This window comes from Lissotriton helveticus, chromosome 1_1, assembly GCF_964261635.1.
Source record: "Lissotriton helveticus chromosome 1_1, aLisHel1.1, whole genome shotgun sequence".
NCBI classification, from domain to species: Eukaryota; Metazoa; Chordata; class Amphibia; order Caudata; family Salamandridae; genus Lissotriton; species Lissotriton helveticus.
The window spans coordinates 1784291277-1784312930 of NC_136057.1; the positions used below are offsets into that span (position 1 = coordinate 1784291277).

The 21654-nt window shown below is 47.4% G+C and overlaps 1 protein-coding gene across 5 annotated transcripts in view; it reads left to right on the forward strand.

Moving 5' to 3' along the window:
• Positions 1 to 21654, forward strand: part of TCF20 (transcription factor 20) — a 408452-nt gene that overhangs the window by 277874 nt on the left and 108924 nt on the right. For all 5 annotated transcript variants that reach the window (XM_078640413.1, XM_078640410.1, XM_078640418.1 and 2 more), the window contains exons 2-4: positions 7289 to 13116; positions 17034 to 17127; positions 17432 to 17481. In XM_078640413.1, the coding sequence (XP_078496539.1) occupies positions 7315 to 13116; positions 17034 to 17127; positions 17432 to 17481 (5946 nt within the window). In that variant the 5' untranslated portion in view covers positions 7289 to 7314. The remainder of the gene's footprint in view (positions 1 to 7288; positions 13117 to 17033; positions 17128 to 17431; positions 17482 to 21654) is intronic.

The following is a 21654-nucleotide window of genomic DNA, read 5'->3' on the forward strand; positions in this document are numbered from 1 at the left end:
ACTACATTGGCTTATATATGTAATCGGTACATTTTGAATCATTATTTTTTAACATTTAATTTTCCATTTTTTAATTTTCTTTTATTACACAGTTTCGATTTGAATTACATGACTATTATTACGGCTGCTGGGGGTGGGGTGTTGGTTTTGTGTTGTCTTCCCCAATCGCCTGCATCCGCTTTTTCCTTCTCTCTCCATTCCTCTGCGTTCCTTACTTATGCTTCTTTCTCCTTTTTTCTGCACCCTCCTCTTTCTTGGTCTCTGCCCTCTTCTTTCTGTAAAATCTTCTTCCTACCCCCACTCCTTTCCCAACTCGCTTCCTTCCTTGCATAATTACTTTATCTTCAGCTTTCTTCTCTGCTTCCTTCTTCTGTACTTTTGCACCATTTCTTGAATTTTCTTGCGTTCAACCCTTTTTCCAATTTTAATCCTATTCACTGTCTTTTTTTAACAACAAATTTGATTGATTTTCCAAAGTGCCAAATGGGCAAACCCGGCAAGCATCAAACAGGTAAATGGCATATTGTAGGATTTCTAGGCACCATATACCATCCCCTATGAGGTCTGCAGAACATTCACTGTCTTTTTTTACTCCCCTTCCTCTTTATTATTTTCCCTACTGGCTTCTGCTGTACCTTAGACACTGCCCACCCTTTAATTTCTTACTCGTTCCTATCGCTTTGCAGAATCTCTCCTATCCATCTGGCTTCTTCCGGTTTTCTTTCTTTGCACCTCCTCGATTTCTATCTTTCTTTACCCGCCCTTCAATACCTTTAATCCGTTTGTTTGTTGAACTCGTCTTTGATACGTTTCTCCCTTTAGTTTACCTTCCTCTTTTAATTTCTGTCCTCTTCCCTTCTGCACTCTTTCATCCCTTTCCTCTCTGCACTCTTCCATCCCTTTCCTCTTCTACCTGCAGGCACCCTCATGTCCAGTTCTTTAAACTGCCCTCTGTTATGGCCTAATCTTTTTCTTCTTTTGTACACTTCTCACCACTCCCATCTCTGTTCCCCCTTCGTCGTTCCCTCCCTAAGTCATCTACTCCCGTGTTCTCCCCCCTCACCCTTTGTTTCACTTTCTCTTGCTTACCATGCCTCATTTTCACTCTTTTCAAAATGCAGGATATTTGTTGTAGGTGCGCAGCAGCAGCTCTTGCACACTTCTCTGGCATGAAATACAACAATCCTCAGTTTATTTACCTTCCCATCCCAGCCCCTCCTAACTCCTCACCTCCTACCCCATCCCCATTTATTCAGCACTCACTCATCTCACTCATCACTGCCCACCTCCATCACTTACCTACCACGGTCTTTCGACTTTAGTTAATCTAGAGAGGGTAAACCCATGCTTTAACCACTCGACAGGACAAGCTACAAGATTGAATTCTATGCAAGTTCACCTAATACCACACCCATGTCATGTCCTGGCTCTGTAAGGATCATTCACAATAAATACAGTCCCAGCAGTACTGTTTTTATTAATATTATTTTTTTAATAGAAAAATGACTTGTTATGAAGCAGATTTACCTAGTATATTTAATAAGTTATATAGCGTTAATAGTAGGCTTCAAACACAGAGTTTGTAAGGTTTGCACGAGGAGACTATTTCCCATATTATAGCCGAGTAGGGTTAGAGATAAGATTCTTAGTTCGATACCTGGCATTCTTTGTCTGTGTTTGCAAGGGTAGCAGAAAGCGTGCATGGTACTAACTTGCCAGGTAGTGGGTACCCAGTCATTTGGGGGTCACAGGTAGTCGTGGTCTTAGTCAGGGCCACACAGGGGCAGATATTGCAGGTACCTAATTCGTCCCGTGGAACAGTCTGATAGTCGATGGAGGACTGAGTGGCTGCGCGATGAGGTGAACCTCTCTGGCTGTTGATGGATTCATTATACAATGGTTGAACCCAGGTCTGGCATTCTTATCAGTTACTTAAAGATGCATTGCATTAAGGAGGGAACATGTGGTCCACATGCAGTCACCAGCTGCTTGAAGAAATGGAGGTATCGATGCAGGATTTAGGTATTTAGGTTTCATGATCATTGGACACAGACAGGATGAAGTATGCTGGCATCTGGGACTGCATGCATGGAGTGCACAGGTTAGATAAGAAATAGATGGCAGTTCCTGAGTTTGTCTGCTTCGACTGCTTGATCTGCTCTGGTAATGTTCACTTTGAACTCTGTTTATGGGTGAACAAGAATATTCTCACCACACCAGGCAGTTTTCCTCTTGGTTCTTTCAGCAGCAGAGTCTAATTTCAGCAGGATGATTCTGCCCCTTACATCTTGAGAGGGAGACAGCCACTGAGAATGTTTCAGGCCCTTGCCTTTTACACTGGTGTAAAGTGCTTCTTCACTGAAAAGGTGAAATCTGGCTTTGAGGGCAGAGCAGTCTCCTGTCCGGTCCAAAGAATAGTTTACCTTTCAAAGTGTCCAGTCAAGTCCAGAGTCTTTGGTGGGAGTAAATCGCAACCAAGCTAATATCCCTTTTAGTTAGGCTTCGCTCCATGGCAACCATTTGGAGGTAACATTGTGACTTTCCCTTTAGGGATTACAGGCTAGATCGTTCCGGTTCTCTGCTGAAAGCACCGGAGTCAGGAAAGGGGGTCTGACCCCAGCCTTTCTGTGGGGCATATGTCCCAGCTGAGTTTCCAGCCACAGTCTTTATCTAAGTGTTACACTCAGGCCAAGTCGCAGGTTGATAAGTTGAGTTTCAGTCACTTGACAACACAAAGACTTTCCTCTGGATGATGATTCAAAGCCTGACACAGTGCTGGGCTTCTTATAGATATTCAATGGGATGTGTAAGTTGCAGTAGTAACGCACAGGGACTTGAAGGGATGAGTAACTCTGGTTGCAATGGACCATAAAAGGCATGGTAGAACTTTAGGAGCTACATACACGCAGGCTTGATCCCCAGTATGGAACACCACCCCACGTGTGCCCAGCATACACCAGTACAGGCCAGAGACACAGGAAAATTGAGGGGTCCAGCCATAAAATACTGCTTGGATTTTACCATGGCTATCCAACAGGCAATCTTTCCACTGTGGTTCAGGTAAAATAAAAAGCATGTTCTCCACTACTATAATTCCACAACCATCAACAGTTAATGGCATCATGTTCTTTTCATGTGTATGATAGTCTCCCACAATAAAAGCACTACAGCTTTTGTTTTTTCCTGGCACCCTGAAAAAAACTGTTACTTAAGTGTAGAGCAAGACACCATACTGGTCAAGGGACTTGTAACATGGGTCTCTTGCACCAGAAAATATACCGGGTACTCAAACTTAGTTACTGACTTTGACTCGGAGTCTAATTTAATTTTGACCCTAAATCCAACCTTGACACTCACGATGACCCTAAACTAACCTTAGCTTTCATGCTAACCTTTAAGCTAACACTAGTCCGAGGCCTGCTTTTAAGCTCATTGCTCACCCATATCAGCACTTTAATTTCTTCAGTTCAGTATAATTTATTTCTGCAATTACGTTTTTTCAGTTGTACGTTTTTTTACTGAAATGTGCCTTCTCTGAACAAAATGGATGGGAGTGGTTGAAAACCTTCTTGTTAATGGTATTCAGTTATAAACTTTTTTATTATTTGTTTATTTTGGCGTTATTTATGCAGCCTAATCTAGAGAGCGGGGAATGGGTGTTCTTAAGCTCCATGACCATGTAGTCGTCGAGTGAGAGAGAATGTCGACTCCAAGACCAGTACTGTCCTAGGCCTCTTTGGAGGATGCCTAGTTTTTAAGTCTCGCCTGAGCCAGTGCATGCGTTGCTCGTCGAGACATTTTGTAAACAGGCTTTTAAAAGTCCTACCAAAAGCTGGCTGGCCTCAAGCGTGTTTTTATGCGCACAATGATGAGCAGAGGCGCCATATGGCTTTCCTCTCTCGTTATGGTGCGCGCACATCGCACACCACTCGCCAGCCTGCTTTTGCCGTTGTACGCTCGCATGAGCACCACTTGCGTCTTCTAGCCCCCCCCTTTGTTCATGATTGCGATCAGTTTCATTTTCACGGGCGGCCATGCGGCTGCTTCACTTTTGCTTGTTATTCTTATGCCTTAGTTTCCTAATATGTCAACACTGAAATAGTTTTAACGCAAAAGTCTGTATTTAATTGAGAACGAAACATACATACCTACAGTTCGGCTTTAAAAAGGCAGTGAGAACATTATTTTAAAGGCGCTTCAGTCTGTAGAGCATGCCGTAGGAATGGTGTCTTTCGCTGACTATTGCATATAGGCATCAGGAAGTGCTGTATGTGTGTCCACAGTGACCTCATGAAGATACCCGTTGGCCCCATTATATGCAGGCGCCCCCTATTTTCGGCAGCTGAAACTGCCTTCTGGATTGCTAATGTATGCACTTGCTTTCCTTGCTGCCCACCCACATGGGCAGCAAGGAACCATCTGGCTCTGTCGTTTGCATGCCTGCGTGCCGCCACTCTCGTAGAACGAAGGGGATGTGGCCTGTGCCACAGTGATTTCATTGGCTGGTCGTATTTACTGTTTTATAGCCTTCCAGGTTACTGAATTTGTCAAAACCGAAATTACATTTGTTCATTTGGTGGTTTAGAGGCGATGACGCCGAAGAATGCAGCACGCCCAGCATTCAGTACACAGAGGTGTGGCAATTAATCTATCTACATTAGCATAGTCGCTGGAGCGCCGAAAGCTCCTATCTTTATCTGTCCTTTTGCATTGAGAGCGCTTCCGCAAAAAGACAGTGGTGGCAACACCGACCACACACACCTTTTGACCTAGCGGTGAGCAAGCCTGCAAATTAATGGAGAGAGCCAGCGCTCAGCCAACAGCACGAGCCGAGCCATCAAAAGAAATAGCATGTATATAAGCAACACGCCTCGTGAGATATGACACAAAAATGACATAGAAGTAATTTCTTAACATTTGTGTTTAATTTTTTTTTTACATTAGATTATAAAACTGCATTGAGTGGCATTTATAGAGAGTAATCGTTTCTTAATTAGAACTTAAAAGCATTCAGGAAAACTCCTGACGGTGTTCCCAAGAGTAGTTTTGCACTGTACACATGATCAATGTTGCTGTTATATGCAAAGCAACATTGTTGTCTATTAAAAAGTTGAGAGAAGAGCTGGGTTAAGATTAAACAAAATGAGAACTAACAACTTTGTGAAACGCTGCTGTCCTAGCGAAAACAATGGAAGCAGGTTAACTCTCCTGCCACCACGTTGTCTTTTTCTCGCACTAAAATATAATTCCCTACTAATTATGAAAGTGGAACTTTTCTTGGAGGAGATTCTACAAGCTCAGGAGGATGCATCCATATCTAAACTAGAAAGAGCAAGAGACTTTGGCATCTAACACAAGTATTGACTCGCTTGGAGTGGTGAAGAGAGAAGGGTACACAAGGTAGACTGAATCATTCTTTTGCTGTAGCAACTTACCACGTGCCTCACCCTCACATGTGCAGTGTGCCATGATGCACATAGATTCCTGGGCCTTCTGATATTATCCCCCTTTTGGTGTCCCTGCACACAGCATCTCGATGGCTAGGAGGGTGTGGTCTAGCTGTCTATATATTTTAGGCCTTATTACAGTTATAATCTATGCATCTATCTCTCACATACCCTCATCCATTACATCTCCAGGCACTGCATCCCATAACATGATATCCACACCTCACTCGTTCTTATGCATGGTATGAAAACACTTCCAACGTAGACTCAAAACAAGCATTGGCATAGCCAATAGGTCTCGCCTTTGGGACCTTATAAGTATTCAGTTATGCAGCACAATATCCTTGGTGTAACAACATCAACTGTTGCATGGCTAAACCCTTATAAGGTCCCAAAGGCTATTCCTATTGGCTATGCCGATGCTTGTTAAGCGTCCTTCAACTTAATCGACTTGGACTGTCTGTCTGGGAAGGAGTTGTCTCTTAACGTTTGGGACTCCAATTAAGAGCAGTTGGTTTTTCACCTTAGCCTGCACACTTTCTTTTATGTATTATTTATCTATACTGACTGTATAGGGTTGGTTGTTGGCTTTGTATGATCTCTTGTGAGCTTTATAGACGTTGTATGAATGTCTACATGAGTTAGGGGTTGAGTGGAAGTGTGATGATGTTATGCAAGGACTTGTTGGATACTATGCAATGGTCTGTTGGGGTCAGCAAGAACCATTAAAATGCTGTGCAAGAGTTGTTATGCCCTACACATGATCTGCTGTGGTTTTTTCAAGTGTCTGGGGCCTTGTTGCGCAGCCTGTTGGAGGCTGAGATGGGGTCTGTTGGTACCTGCTGGGGCCCATCCAGGTTTTTTTGGAATGTCAGGGCTTTTGGAAGCTATGCAAGATTACGTTAGAAGTTCTGTTGGGGGGGGGGGGCATGAGATACAGCTTGTGGCCTTTGCGAATGTAGGGGAGCTATGCTTAGAGGTGTTGGGAGGCTATGATGGTTCAAATGATCCCTGCACAGCCTCTCAACTGTGTTACTAGTTTTGCAAGGCTCTGGTTTGTGTTTTGGGTCTGTTGAAGGCTATACAAGGTTTGTTGAAAGCTATACTAGGGTATGTTGCAAGTTCCTTTGGGCACTAACTGAGAGTCTGTGGATTTGTTTCAAGTTCATTAAGGGCCCGTGCTGGACTTTAAGGCAGTCTGCTGTGAGAGATCTTATACGTTCACTTGTTTCATACACATTATTTGATTATTATGGGTGTCCATTGGGATGAGGTCATTATGCCAGAGACTCTGAATGGAATAGAGATATGTTGGTGTCAGAAAGAAACCAGAAGTGAGGATTCTTTTTATGTGAAAGAAAATCAATTAAGCTGTGAAATAGAAAAATAATTGTAGTTAACAAAGAGACAAAAATGGAGCTTGGGGGGGGGGGTGGTGGGGGCCACTTGGCCTCAATTGAAACCAGAAACTAGATTGATAGAATCAGAATTAGTCTGTAAAGGCTTCAACTGGTGTGGACAGGTGCATGTAAAGTTCAGAGGTTCATAGATGACTTTGGTAGACTAGTGAACAAAGCATTGCCACCATCCAGGCAAGAGAGAATTATTGCATGGTTGAGGGAACAGTAAATATCTTAGATTTGGATTCCAAGTTTCCATCTTGCATTAGGGATAACAATGTGGGGTAATATGGAACCATGGAGTTGTGGTCTTTTTGGGTGTGGGAGTTCTGCACTTCTTGGATAGGACGACGTCTTGCTTGTGTGAGGTAGGGTGGGTTTTAACTGCCTGCTTTCTACACTACCCCCAAAATACTAACTTCATCTCTTTACTCTCCACAGACTTGCTGTGCCCTTGGCCTAGCAGCATGCAGTCCTTCCGCGAGCAGAACAACTACCACGGAACCCCACAGAACTATTCACAAGACGTGCATGGTTCTTCTCGGCTGGAAGAGTTCAGCCCGCGGCAGCAGGCGCCCATGTTCCAGAGCAGCTTTGCCAACCGCCGGGGAGGGACATCGAGTGGTTCGCCAGCACCGCCGTCATCTACAATGGCTGGTGAAAGCCCTGGACACCCAGCCTACCAGGCATACCGTAAGGAAGCCAGTGAACTTTACTGCTTGGCCAACAAAGAAGCTTCACCAGGACAGCGTTCCACTCCCTCATCCAGGGCAGCACCAGGAGGACGTAGACCATCTGGTCCTGTGCAGAGCTATGGACCACCACAGGGTAGCGCTGGCTTTAGTAGCCAGTATGGCACAGACTCTGCTCACCATGGACCCTTTCCTGCCCAACACTCTACCCTGAGTGGTGTAGCGCAGTATCCACAGGATTATGCTGGGTCCTTTTCGCCCGGAGGGACACAGTACCAGCCACCAGGTGCTGGCCAACAGCACCGTCAGCAGCTCTATCAGTCTCATCAGCCCTTGCAGCATGCCGCTGGCCAGTCAGCCACAAGTGCTGCAGCCCACCAACAACAGATGCAACGGGCTTTGGCTGCCTCTTCAGCTGGTTACCCCCTTCGGGTAGGGCAGTTTGCCCAACATTACCAAACTGCTGCACCTTCATCTTCGTCTTCTTCCTCATTCCCTACATCACAGCGCTTTGGACAATCAGGGCAGAGCTATGATGGCTACAGCTCAGTAAATGCGGGATCTCAGTATGATGGCCACATGGTTGGTGCCAATGCCCAAGGCTACTCCAGTACCCAGCCAGGCTACACATATCAAAGTCAACAGATGAAAGGTTTTGACCAGTCCAAGTTGGCCCAGGCCGGAGGAGGAGGGGGTGGTGGAGGAAACAGCAGTGGAGGAGGACAGCAGCTGACTCCACCAGCGCAGCCACCGGCACCCCAACATCACATGCAGTATTCAAATGCCACCAAAATGACCATTCAGGGCCAGTCAGCACAATATGGACAGGCAGAGGCCCCCGTTCGGTCCCCTATGCAGTTCCAGCAGAATTTCAGCCCCATCTCTAATCCTTCTCCTGCCCCATCAGTCACCCAGTCCCCCAGCTGCAGTTCCACACCCTCACCGCTCATGCCTGGGAGTGGAGACGGCCCTCAAGGTGGAAGTGGTGGTGGCAACTCCATGCCACTGACTGGAAGGACCCGCATTCTGCAGATGATGCCACAGCTTAGCCCAACACCTTCCATGATCACCAGCCCCAGTCCACACAGTGGTGGCAGCAGCGGTTACAAGAGTTTCGGCTTGGAAGGGATGCAAGAGAAGCGCATGACAGACCCAGGGCTCAGCAGCCTTAGTGCTCTGAGCAGCCAAGTGGCCAACCTGCCGAATACCGTTCAGCACATGCTGCTCTCTGATGCCCTTGCGCCGCACAAGAACCGTGGCAAGCGCTCTGTCAAGAAGACTGACAGTGGTACCAATTCGGAGACCTCATCTCAGGCTGGAGAGCAGCAAGCAAAGTCCCCTTTGGCTCACTCTCCTGATGGTGGGAGTTCAAGTAGTTCTGAAGACCAGGAAGAACGCGTCCGCCAACTAAGCGGCCAAAGCACAGGCTCCGATTCAGCCTACAAAGAAGCTCCCTACAAGGAGCCTCCTTATAAAGAGCCCTCTTACAAGGAGGCTGCATACAAGGACGTTGCATACAAGGAGGTCCCATACAAGGACCCCATCCCAGATGAGCCCAGCTCACCCCAGCCGCATCTGACAAAAGAACCCCTAAGCGAGGCCCCAAAAGAGGACACTAGGCCCGCCGAGATTGAAGAGACAGTGGAAGCTGATGAGCCCCCAAAACCTAGTGAGAAAGTTGTTGGTGTGATTGTCTCCCGTGAAGCTGTGGCTAGCCGGACTGAAAAGGAGGATGATGAGGATGATGAAGAGGAAGAGGAGGAGGAGGAGCCAGAGGAAGAAGAAGAGGATGGAGGCACCTCTCCTGAAGCCACTGAAGATCCACCAAGGCCCCAAACTCCCCCTATCTCTGCTGAGGTTTCTAAAGAATCTAACCTGCCACCAACCCCCTATTCTGATGCAACACAGGGTGCACCCAAGGGAACCAAGGGTGTTGAGATTTCCTCCCATCACAACGGAGAGGACAATAACCTGTCTGGTCCCACCATTCCCGCCTCTGCTATTGGGGAAAAGACAGAACCTTCGAGGTCTCCTGGAAACTTGGGATACCCTTACAAAGACAACTTGACTGTCACTGCCCCTGTTCCCAGGAGTGTTGGGGGTTTTCCGCAGTATCCTAAGGGCCAAGAAAAGGTGGACTCCCCTGGGCCAGCTGAAAAGAAAGCTGGGGGTAGCCACTCAAGGAATGAGAAGTTCCCCAGCCTTCTTCAAGAGGTCCTCCAGGGATACCATCATCAAGAACGGCGCTATGCCAGGAATGCACAGGAGAATCCAGCCTTGGCAGGAATATTGGAGGGGGCTGTGAGATCCAATCTTCTCATGGCTCAAGCAAGTGAGTTGCCCAGCCGTGGTAACCTCGTAAAGAATGTGGGTTCGATGTTGGACAATCCTCATTGGGGGCCATGGGATCGAAAATCTGCTGGGCCACCCCCTGAAGGTAAGCAGATCAACTTGGCTGAGTACTCCATGGCCAGAAAATTCGAGCTGGAGTCTCAAGCCCAAGGCCACGATTCTAGCATGTCAGAGAGACGGTCCGTCATCTGCGATATTTCTCCCCTCAGGCAGCTCATGCGTGACCCTGCAAGCCACTTGCACCACCATCCCCCGATTGGCCATGTAAGCTCCACACCTCAGGAGAGGATAGCAGATGTTAGGATGGTAAGGGGAGAGCGGGCACCACCAGGCATTGGCCAATCAGTCATTCTTCCTGGAGGACATGACCCTAAACTGCTGAAGGAGAATGAATTTGAGCCCAGCAAAGCACCCACTGGCCTCAATCATCGCAAATCTGCTGAGAGCAGCCACCCATTTGGTGCCAAACACGATGTACCCAGAGTCAATGCCAGAGCCCCATCACATGGTCCCACTGACTATACCCACCAAGAGAGTCGACCAACCCACAGTAGGAGAGGTGCAGGCCGCATGGGAGGCAGAGGGAAGTCAGCTACCCAGGCTCATGAGTTTGGTGAAAAAATGAGACAGTCTCCTGGCCGTAGCCGAGGGCCATTGGATCCCCACCATGTAGGACCTCAGATGAGCTTGTCTGACCGTGCTAGCCGTGAGGCTTTTTATTCTGCCTTTTTCCAGAACTCAGAGACACAAGCCTTGGCTTCAGCCTACCATGCCAACGCACGGGCCAGCAACTATGGTGAGCCCCACCAAGGTCTGAATGCCCCACTCCACTTCAAGCGCCAAATGTACCAGCAGCAGGAAGAGTTCAAAGACTGGGCTAACTCTGCCCAAGCACTACTATCAGCTCAGCATAGACAAGAGCAGACGCAGCGCAAGAGCCCCAGACAGGAGCCAATGCATGGCCGGGTGAGAAGCCCATACCGCAGCGAGAAGGAGGTTGCCCCTTATGGCCATCCTATGCCATATCACGATATCAGTGGGGTGCAGGAGCACAGTAGATCGCACAAGTTGGCCGAAGGTGTACCTGCTGGTGTTGCCCTTGAGATGAAGCAGAGCAGCCAAAGGGCACAGCCAGTTGAGGCTGGTTGGAACCTGTCCCAGCAAGTTTCCCCCTCCAAAAAAACTAGTTTGCCTGTGCCTGGCAATCAGAAACGATTTAGTCCTCAGTGGGAGACTGATGGTCACGTGGCAAGGCCAGAGGAGTCCACTGTGTCACCAAAGTTGGGGGGTACAATGCTGCGGCTACCTGGACAAGAGGAGTCCCATCAAAACCCTCTAATCATGCGGAGGCGTGTGCGATCATTCATCTCTCCCATTCCTAGCAAGCGGCACCCACAGGACAGCAAGCCTGCAGACGACAAGGCGCGCCCAACAGCTGCTCCAGCTAGGCACAGTGCAGAGCAGCCATTCAACTCGTATAGTCGCTTCCCTCAGAGTCGGGAGGGGGAGATTTCCCCAGCCAGGGGGGAACCTGCCAGGAATGCAGTCGGCTGCGAGATGAGGGGATCCCAACCTCTCTCGCTGAGCAGTCAAGCCAAGACCAAAATTCTGCCCCCACGCAAGGGGCGGGGTTTGAAGCTGGAAGCTATTGTCCAGAAAATCACCTCTCCCAGCATACGAAAAAGCACTGGTGCCCCCAATAGTACAGAGATTGGGGCCGACACGGTCACCCTAGATGACATCTTGTCCCTGAAGAGCCGCCTGCCAGAGGCTGTTCCAGGGGAGGTCCCAGAGGTGAGGAAAGTTGAAGCCATGGCTCAAGCTATGACCCGAATGGAGGAGCCGGAGGACTTGGTGGTGAAATGTGACCTTCCACTAATGAAGCCACTTGACGTCTGGCGCAGTCCAGCGGAGGATGAGGTCAAGGAGGAGACTTTAGAGCTGCCTAGCATTGGGATCGAGCCTATTGGGCCTATGGCTGCCCCAACTTTACAAACACTGGAAAGTAATCTTGACCGGCCTGATGCTTCGCCTAATGGATCTGAACCCCGAACATACCTTGACCTAAAGAGTGTCTCTCCCGCCAGAGTGCCAGCCCCAGAACCTGTCATTGAAGTTTTGGATAAAGAGAGAGTTGTTCCTTGCGTGCCCCCCAAACCAGATCCTTTTCCACCCAAGGGTTACTTTCCATCAGGCAAGAAGAAAGGGCGCCCAATTGGAAGTGTGAACAAGCAGAAGAAACAGCAGCAGCAGAAGCAGCCACGGAAGCAGCAAGCTGCTTCTCAGCAGCTGCTCCCAGCTGCCTTGCAGACCGAACAACTCCAGTTGGCTGAAGTTGTGGAAGGTGAGCCCAAGCCCAAGCGGCAGCGACGAGAAAGGAGAAAGCCTGCCGGACCACCAAGGCGCCGGAGAACTAAGCAGATGGTTCCCATAGTGGAGCCGGAAGAGCCTGAAATCAAGTTGAAGTATGCAAGCCAACCGCCAGAGAAGGTGGAGGTACGTAGCAAGACCTTCATCCCTTACATCCATGTGGAGAGCCAAAGTGAAATCGGCGCCTCCTGCACCATCATCAACGCTGAGGAGGAAGAGCAGAACAAACTGGTGCTCCAGGTACGGAAGGTGCAGAGGCCAACATCCCCTCAACCTGAGGTCGTGGAAGGCAAGGCACTACCGAGCGCCACCTTTTTGCAGCAAGGCCCGGTGGTAACCGAATCTTCCATTATAGGTCGCTTGGTTTGCTGCCTGTGCAGGAAGTGGGCAAACTACAAGTACTTGGGGGACCTCTTCGGGCCGTTCTACACCCAAGAATATGCAGCTGGTTTGCCCAAGAGTGCACCAACAAAACGTTCTTCAGAGGTGCGCATTAAGTTGAAAGTCAGGCACAAAAGCGCCTCAGATGGCTCCAAATCTGAATCTGAGGAAGAGGAAGAGGAAATTGAGGAGAAGACCAAGGAGCAACGCAGTCTGACCACCCATCCGCGCTTCAAGCGACGGAACCGTGCCGAGGCAGCTGCTAAAAACACTGACTCTTCCCAGATGGGCCATGCGGACATAAAGGCCCCACTGGAGTTTGTGCCTGAACCTGAGGTACAGATCCCCGAACTACCTCTCAACAGCAATGAATACTGGGTCCACGAGGGTTGTGCCCTTTGGGCCAGTGGAGTGTACTACGTATGTGGCCGGCTCTACGGCCTGCAGGAAGCTCTGGAGATTACGCATGAGATGGTAAGTAGCCAGTACCGAAGCAGTGAGAGTGTAAATGGTGTCTTACATTGTTTAATAGTGGGATGTCCCCCTGTTTTACATGGTTCCTACAGCTACAACATTCTCTTTCCCTGTGAAGTGATTACTACACATAAGTACCAAGTTACCTGAGAATTAGGGAATAACAAATTGGGTCTTCTCTTGGATTTTGGCTAGAGTACAACTTTATCTCCGGTTAAGTTTGGATCGCCCCATGGTGTGCTGCCTCTCCCTTAGAAGCTAATCTCTCCAAAGAGAGCTACTTTGCTATATATCTTGGTCTGCTCACAGCCGACTGTCTCTTTTATAAAACTCTGATCTCCCCACAGCACGGATTATCTCCTTTAGAAACCAGATCTTCACACATAGACCATCTCCTTCTTAAGAAGAAAATGCCCAATCTCTCCTTTTGAGCTTGATTCTTTTTGTAGTGATCTGGCTTTCTCTTAGAAGCTCGATCTTTGCTGATTGTCTGCTTCAGAGGTTTGGTGTTACAATAGTGTTCTACTAATGCATTAGAGGTTCCGTTATCTTGTAGATAATGTTGCTTCTTTAGCAGCAGGTGGACTTTTGTTCCATTGAAATTTGGATAGCCCCACAGCCTGTAGTTACAGCCTCAAAAGTCAGATCTCCACCCATATTACAGTTACCCTTTTTGTTGCACTTTGACCGTGTATCGTTTCACAGTGTGCAGTTTCACCTGTGGATCTAAATATCCCCACAGTGTGCAATCTCTGCCTTAGAGAAGCTTGATATCCCAGCAGTGAGCAGTGGCTCCCTTAGAAGGACAATCTCAGTACATATCACTATCGCTCTTATAAATATGGATCTCCCCATTATATGCAGTCTCTCCCCTAGGTGCCATGCTTCATCATTGGGGTGCATCCCAATCCTGTAGGGATTGAGGCATGCTGCGACTTAGCGATTATGCAGGAGCAATTACTGGTGTAGACTAGGTGAAGTAAAGGGTAGTGAAAAAAGGGTAATTAACCCATTGCCTGCGGGGCTAATTCCCCCGCTGTGCTGGTGGGTGTGCGCACAGAGCCCCGGTGCTCATGACGAGCTGAGCTCGTCACGGCCACACCCGTTTCTTCAGAATGTTCAGCACAGCGGGGGAATTAGCCCCGCGTGCGAGCGTTCTGACCGTTATGACGAACTCAGCTCGTCATGAGCACTCGGCCACCGTGGCTCATGACAAGCTGAGCTCGTCATGAGCATGGGAGGGGTTAAAAATACCCAACTAGTGGGCCACTATTTTATTCCCTCTCCCAGTTGGTAAGGTTAAAATCAGGGGTTATTACTGAAAAACGAGACCATAATGAGTCTGGTTGTCTCAGTAATGGATCGCCAACATGTCACGACCTGTTACCCTATTGGCTCTTCTTCAGGACTCCACTGGGACCAGCCCCATGTGTACCACTCTTAACCAATCCTATAATAAGGACATACTCGTACACACTTAGTGCGCATGCACTATGTATACATACGGTTTGTTAATGAAATATCAAATGCTTAGCGATACCCCCTAGCACACCCTGGGAAGCCCAGATCATCACTGCTTCACAAAAAGTTAGGGGTATTCTGACCTGCCTTCTTGCTGTTCTTCGCTGTCTAGTTTCTAGGTATAGAGCTTAGGTTGTTTCAGGAGCAGCCTACAAGGTATGCATTTTCTGCACTCTGCGCAAGAGTGCCATTGGCATGAGGGGGGTGGAACACATGACAAACTGACCAGTGATATAGGATGGCAAATCGAAGGTAGCTATATAATGAGTCGGCCAAACCTAGTTCAGAGTTAATGTCGGCGCTTGGGAACTAGGTCTTTGGAGTCAAAAGGTCTGAGCTACTGGTATATTTGAGCATAAATTCTAGTATATGTTTTCCACTATTTTACGTCCCTTCATTGTTTGTCCTTTGTAAAGCTGCGCCCACCTGCCAGTGTTTTGCTCAAGAGATCTGTGCATGTTTGTCAAAGTGAGTTTGACCAATACACGAGCCCTCTGGAGCTACTCGTCAGTTCTGAGCTGTGATATTAAGGGACAGCTTTTATTAAGAGTGGGGTTGTCCCTCCCTACCCAGAATATGAGAGACTGACAGTGGTGGCATTGTTTATTCTAAATGGGGCAGAGTTCTTGTTTACCAATACACCTGCTGGGGGGCTACCCACTGCCTCCCCTATGTTCTGTCCTCTATGACTAGGGTCCTTTGCGTTGTTTATGTCTGCGGCATATGAGATACAGGCCACACAACCCCTGGCAATCTCCTCTAGGCTTCACTAGTGTCGACTGTGCACTCTGGACAGCCTCCATTTCTAACAAAGAGCACAGTTGGCAGCTTGATTCTGGGTTCCACTGCCAAGGACTGTGCCCCTCTATACCTGGGCTCCAGTGACCAGAAACCGAGTCACTGCCCAAAACATCCTTAGGAAGAGCCCCCAGAGCTTCTCCAATACTACGCTTGCAATGTGGGCTTTTTTTGGATGGTGGGTTTGTTGGGTTTTTGATGATCAAGGCAGGTGGAATTCTTGGCTTTGAGGGCTAGATGTATCAGTTAAGACATATTAAAACATGGTATATTTCTCTCTGGCCCTCCTAACCCCACACCGCCACCTGAAATAAACCTTGACTGCTCAAGTTCTCTACCCTGGGAGAGTCGTCTAATAGAGTACTTGGTCGTTCAGTTTGAGTGCAACAGTATGGTGGCCCTAGGACAACCGTGGCATACAACAGTAACCCTAACACTGCCCAGTGACTGCCCTGGCGAAAAGGCCTTTGGCAAGGCTCGATGTCTAGCCCCTTCGACATCTAATGGACTGGCTCCTAACATCCCAAGCACGCCTCCACCCGATATGAAACGTCTGAGCCCAAAGTAGATACTTGTTCATTGATCCCACTTAAGAATGTACAACCTGTGTTCTGGATTCCCAACTGTCGTCTCCTAACCTGCATTAAGTGTCGAGATCTTGAACTACCAACTACCTTAAAGAGAAATCTCTCTACTCCCAACAGCCAGACCATGGCGGGCAGTGACCCGAAACCCGAGTTCCGCGGGCCAAAAAGTGCCATGTTCTATCCTAATCCAGTAAACGGAATGTGAGCTTCAGAGAAGCATCACCTAGCCTCAATCTTAGGCCTTGCTTCTTGGGTGCCAGAGAGGAAGAAGACAACCGTATGAAGAGGCTTAGGTCGGATACCAATGAGAAAGAAGACCCCACACAGCCGGGCTCAAGTACCCTCTACCTCGCCGCCTCCTTTACCTTCTCTTTTTTTGACCCTTTATCACAGAATTCTCTTTCCTTACCATTCTGCTTTCTACTCACTTGATTTTTTCCCATCTCTGTGCTTCTCTTTTCTCCTCACCCTCTATATCAATATTTCCCTCTTCTTATATTTGCTGTTCCTTTCTCCCTTCCTTGTTTCCTCTCCCCTTTCCCATTTTTACACTCCTTTGGGTTTCTCATTTGTTCTCCCCTTTTTTTTCTCCTCCCACCCTCTTTTGCTTTTTCGTACTCCTTTTTAACCCCTCATCTTACTTTTCTGATATCGCCACATTCAGAGGTTCTCTTTCTCTTGCCGACATTTAATAGTCTCGAGTTTGGTACATTGTGCACCGAAGTGTGGGGTATGGCAGCCGAAGGGAAGCAGGGGCTCGTATGTGCAAATATTGGCTGCAAGTGTCACCCCTCCACTCCGCACCACTCTCTCACAGGGTCCATAGAGTGAATGAGCAAGCAGTGTGAGCTCACCTCTACAGCCTATGCCTCTTACTGTAGGACCGTTGTGGTTGAGCCTCTTTTATCGCTGGTAAACGCTGAAGATTAAGTGAATTTGGCGCGTGGAAGGTGACAGTATTTGGAGGCTGCATCCCTGGTAATTCTACTAACCGCTTTCTCTTCCTGACAGAAATGTTCGCACTGCCAGGAGCCCGGAGCATCGCTCGGCTGCTACAACAGAGGGTGCTCTTCCCAGTATCACCATCTCTGCGCCATGGAGTCTGGTGAGTCCAGAAAAGAGATGCAGGGAAGGTCTCATTTAGTAGAGTCAAGAGACTGCGAACGTGTGCTGGGGTTTAGGTTTCTTGGGGATTCATAAAATACAGAATTTAGAGCTGTGAAGGAGAAAAGTACTGTCTAGGGACTTTCTGAAGTCGTGGAGGGGGTAGACACTGGTGTAACAGCGGAACACAATGTTTGGTCAGAATTTGCGGTCGCTAGGACACTTAAGGGGGTGGTCTTCGGTGCAGCAGTGACCCAGCGGCCAGTCGCAGTACAGCTAACCTCTCATCTATTCCCTCTCTGCAGATTGTTTACTGAACGAGGAAGATTTCTCTGTGCGATGCCCAAAGCACAAGGTAAGGAGTGTGCTTGTGTAGTTCTTTTGCTTTCTGAGCACTAAGGTGCTGTTGTGTCGGCAACCTGGCATTGCATGTAGCTAAAGTGGTACAAGCCGGCTTTTCACCTTGTGTTGCCAGCTCTGGCCCTTATACCTCTGTCTCTGTTCCCGAAGCTGCATAGTTATTCCACTGTCCTTGTAATGCCAAGCTCTGCGTATGCCCTGCACAGCTCTGTGTATGCCCTGCACGCTCTGCTCATGCCCTCCACAGCCCTTTGTACTGCTTTACGCTTCCCAGGGTGATCTCTTTCCAATGGTGTTGACCAGCTCTGCCCTTTGCTTCTGGACCTGCCCAGTTGCCCCCTTAGGACTGCCTTTATCTTTCAGTGGTACTGGTAGTCATAGCTTCTCCCTAGTTCTGGTCCCGATGGAGACCAGTACTTTCCCACTCCAGCACACTCTCCGATCAAACAGCTGCCTCCTCTTCTTCCCCTGCGAACTCCCTATAGGGTTCATCTTGCCCCTTTATTACCCCATGTAAAACCCAACTCCGAGTCCCTGGTTAATCCCTGCCAGGACCACTTGTAAATTCAAACTTGTCCTTAACGATCATCGCTGCCAACCTGGAAACATCTGTCTCAGTCCTAGCTACTCCAAAACTCTACCCTGCACTAAAGGCTATTTCTGATCCCTTGTGCTCCCCAATATTAGCTATCACCCCCTTTGAAATTACTCATATGAATCTCTGACACTTTTCATCTTTATCCTTGAGTACTACTCATGCCTCTCCCTTCCTTGCAAGCTCTGCTCCTGGTGGTAGCTTGGCAGGATAATTTACTAGATAAAAACTGTGCCTCTGTCGGACATCCATCTACAAATTTGGGGAATGTTCTATTGACCTACTCCAGTGCTGCTCAGGATATGTTCCTCTGACATGGGAAATAGAACTAACTTTTGTAATGCACTGAAACCACAGGTTCCTGTGTTTTCTGCCAGCTAGTTGCCAGGAAATTGTTTTACCTTTTCCCTTTCCACTGAGAAGTTTTTTAAAACTAACCAAATACTTTCAGACATTTCGAGGCCGAGTTGGGGTTTTGTTTTCAAGAGGCCAATTTGAAAGATGGTTTATTTTCTTTGTTTTTTGCATTTACGCCTCTGAAAAGGGGTCGGTATTGAATCCAACATATTTTCCCAAACCGAAACAAGGGTTGGAGAAGCTCATACTTTATTACTGATAAGTGATGTTCAATTTCATAATCCAAATTTAGCCATACCGTAGTGTGCAAAGATTTTTTCAACTTTGCTTATAAACATGAAAGAGTGTGCTAGGGCATGTTTCTTGCTTCAAATGAGTTATTGTTAAGGCTTTATCTCATAAAGTGTTCACCGGTTTATCCAGGTGGATGGTTGCTCTACACATTCGTAACAATCATTCCATTTTCATTTGTGAAGTGGATAAAAGTGGTGATTTTCAAGTAATTCTCATTTTTTTAGAACAGTTATCAACAATACTACTCAGAAATTTGAATGTATATATACATATTTACACCTACAGTGCCTGATCATGCTTATTGTTTATCTGTTGCCTAAAATCAGAAAGGGGTAGGCATTTCCTCTGTAGTACAATATTTTATGGGATTTGACTCTTTAGTGGAAAGTTGAACGCATTTGCTTATTTTATTTACCTCATGGCTGCTGGTCCTTATGCTTAGGATTTTCCAATGTAATTTGTGACATTTCTTAATCCCTGCCCTTTTTACTGTACTTTTCGGAGAGTTGCGTTTAGTTAAGTTGTATTGAAAATGAAAACCACAGAAAATCTACGTTTGTGGCATATGTAGCTGTTGATACATATGCTCTGAATACTCCTACCATGTAGTGTTGGGCTCGTATGTGTACAACTTGTTTTTCTTTGAAGAAGTCTTTCAAGTCACAAGGTAAAGTGACTCCTCCTGCATGGGCATTGGCTCCATTGTTAGATTGTTTTTCTCCGCTGTCTGGTTCGGACTGGGGTCGCTGAACCTCCGAATCAATGCTACATTGCACTCCTCGTTGGGACGTTTCCGTTGCTATGACTCCTGCTGTCTAAAAACAATTGAGTTTGCAACAGTCTTTTTGACTCCGTCAAAGGAAGCCCCACATTTAAGGTTGGGGACAAGACTACTGTCTGGTTTAGATTCTGGGGTGGGAACAGTGTTGATCACCTAGACAGAGTACTTGTTGAGGATAAAGGTAAGGCTTAGGATGAGATAAACAATACGCCGACAATGCGGTCTTAGGTGCCAGAACAGGAAGAGGGCTACAGGGTTTAATTAATTGATGATTATATTGATTTTATGTGTGATTTAGATTTAAGTGTAAATGAAAGCAAAATATTTACCATGATTCGCAGGGCCGGACCGTTGAAAAGACCCTTCCACTTTATCAAGAGTGTTAGGGTCTCGGAGGTTACTTCCTTCTATATAGGGATCCAGGTTGACAGCAAATATGCTAAATAGGATGGCGCTTTTTAAGAAATAAATCTTCAGTCTGCACGATTTCTGCAAAAAACTGGCCTCTAAACCTGTGAAAGCCCCAAGCAAAATTTTGACAATCGCCACTTATGGGGCTGGTATTTAGTCCATGGTAAACGTGCAAGGGATTCAACAAGTCAAAAATACCTTTATGAAATATTTACTGGCAGTTGCGCCAATGCTATATGCCATGCTGAACTGGGGATGTCTTATATAACAGATAGAATTAAACTTGCACCTTTGCTACTCTGGCATTCTATCTAGCTAAGGGACGCAACAGTCCTTAAAAAGACTGCCGTAGACTGCATGCAGCTCTTGATATCCCATAGTTTGCCAATATGGCATTTATTTTCGAGGAGATAGGGCTTCTGGATTTATTTTGTTCACCAGCGGCTTCTGTCTTCGTATCAACAAGGCTAGACTAAAACAAATATTTCTAGATATGGCAAGGTTAAAAAGATAGGAGGTGGATAGGCATAAGTCAACTGTGATCACGTTCAATCTGGTTCACATGCATGAGGGACTTCAATATTACTTATCTCTTATTCAGAATAGAAAGCACCTTTTTGTTCTTAAAAGATTTAGTTTTAATTTACTACCCCTCATGGTGGGACATCCAGCTAATTGTCGCACTTTGCCAGATCTGACCCCTTGCCCCTGTGATGGGATATCCACCCAGACTTCCCTACATACTATGTTCTTTTGCACTTGTTATCAGACACCTAGAAGGGAATTTGTATTGGCATTATGTAAAGTTTTTAAGCTTAGATAGTGTACCTGCCCTGCTGTTCTTGCAACAGCTACATAGCCCCTTGGTATGTTGCTCGGTGGCCTCCTTTATTTGGCAGATTTCAAAACTAAGGAAATGTGCAATATTGGAAGGCCGCTGTGCTTAAGGCAATGTCGACAGTTGTATTAATTGTTTATGCTGGGATGGGCTTTTACTTGTGTTGTTTTTATTTGTTACGTTTTTGTGCCTGTTATCTCTTTGTATACAAGATGGGCTAGGTGGTTTTATGTGTTGCTCGAACTTTCTTTTAAAATTGTATTTATGGGAGGAGGAGCCAAGATGGCGCGCGGGTCAGACGTGTAGTCCCTCGGCTCCGGGGATCATCTCCGCTGTCGAGCCTCTCCTGCCAGATATCCTGACCTGAGGTGGCTGATTCCGAACGCAGACGCGCACCGGCGTCCCGCCTTGAAATCCTGAAGCATTTGCTCTCCGGCAAGTGGAGAAACGCTCGGACACAGTGGGCGGCCTGCATCGGCATGATGACCGGGGCCTCGCGTGACTGTTGAGGCCGGCCGTCGGACACGCGTTCCCGGGCTTGGTGACTGTGAGGTCTCGATCGGTGGTTACCGAAGGGCAGCGGACCCGGCACTTACGTCCCGCTGCGTTGCTGGCGCTGTGACAAGCTAACCTGGCTGAAATTGTGCCGTTACGGGCAAGTGCACTGCTATTTGTTTTGTCTTTTGCCTGCACCCCATCCCACTAATGGTGGTGGGCTTTTGGCCTGGCCAGGTACCCGAAACTGAGCGGGACAACATATTGAATGTACTGTGCCTTTGTCCGCACCCAGACTACATCATCTGTTCCTCGCAGCACGACCTGGTTTTATTTTATGGTGCGCAGCCTGCTCCGATCCGGGGCTTCTTTGTCTGACGCTATGGTGGGCATATTT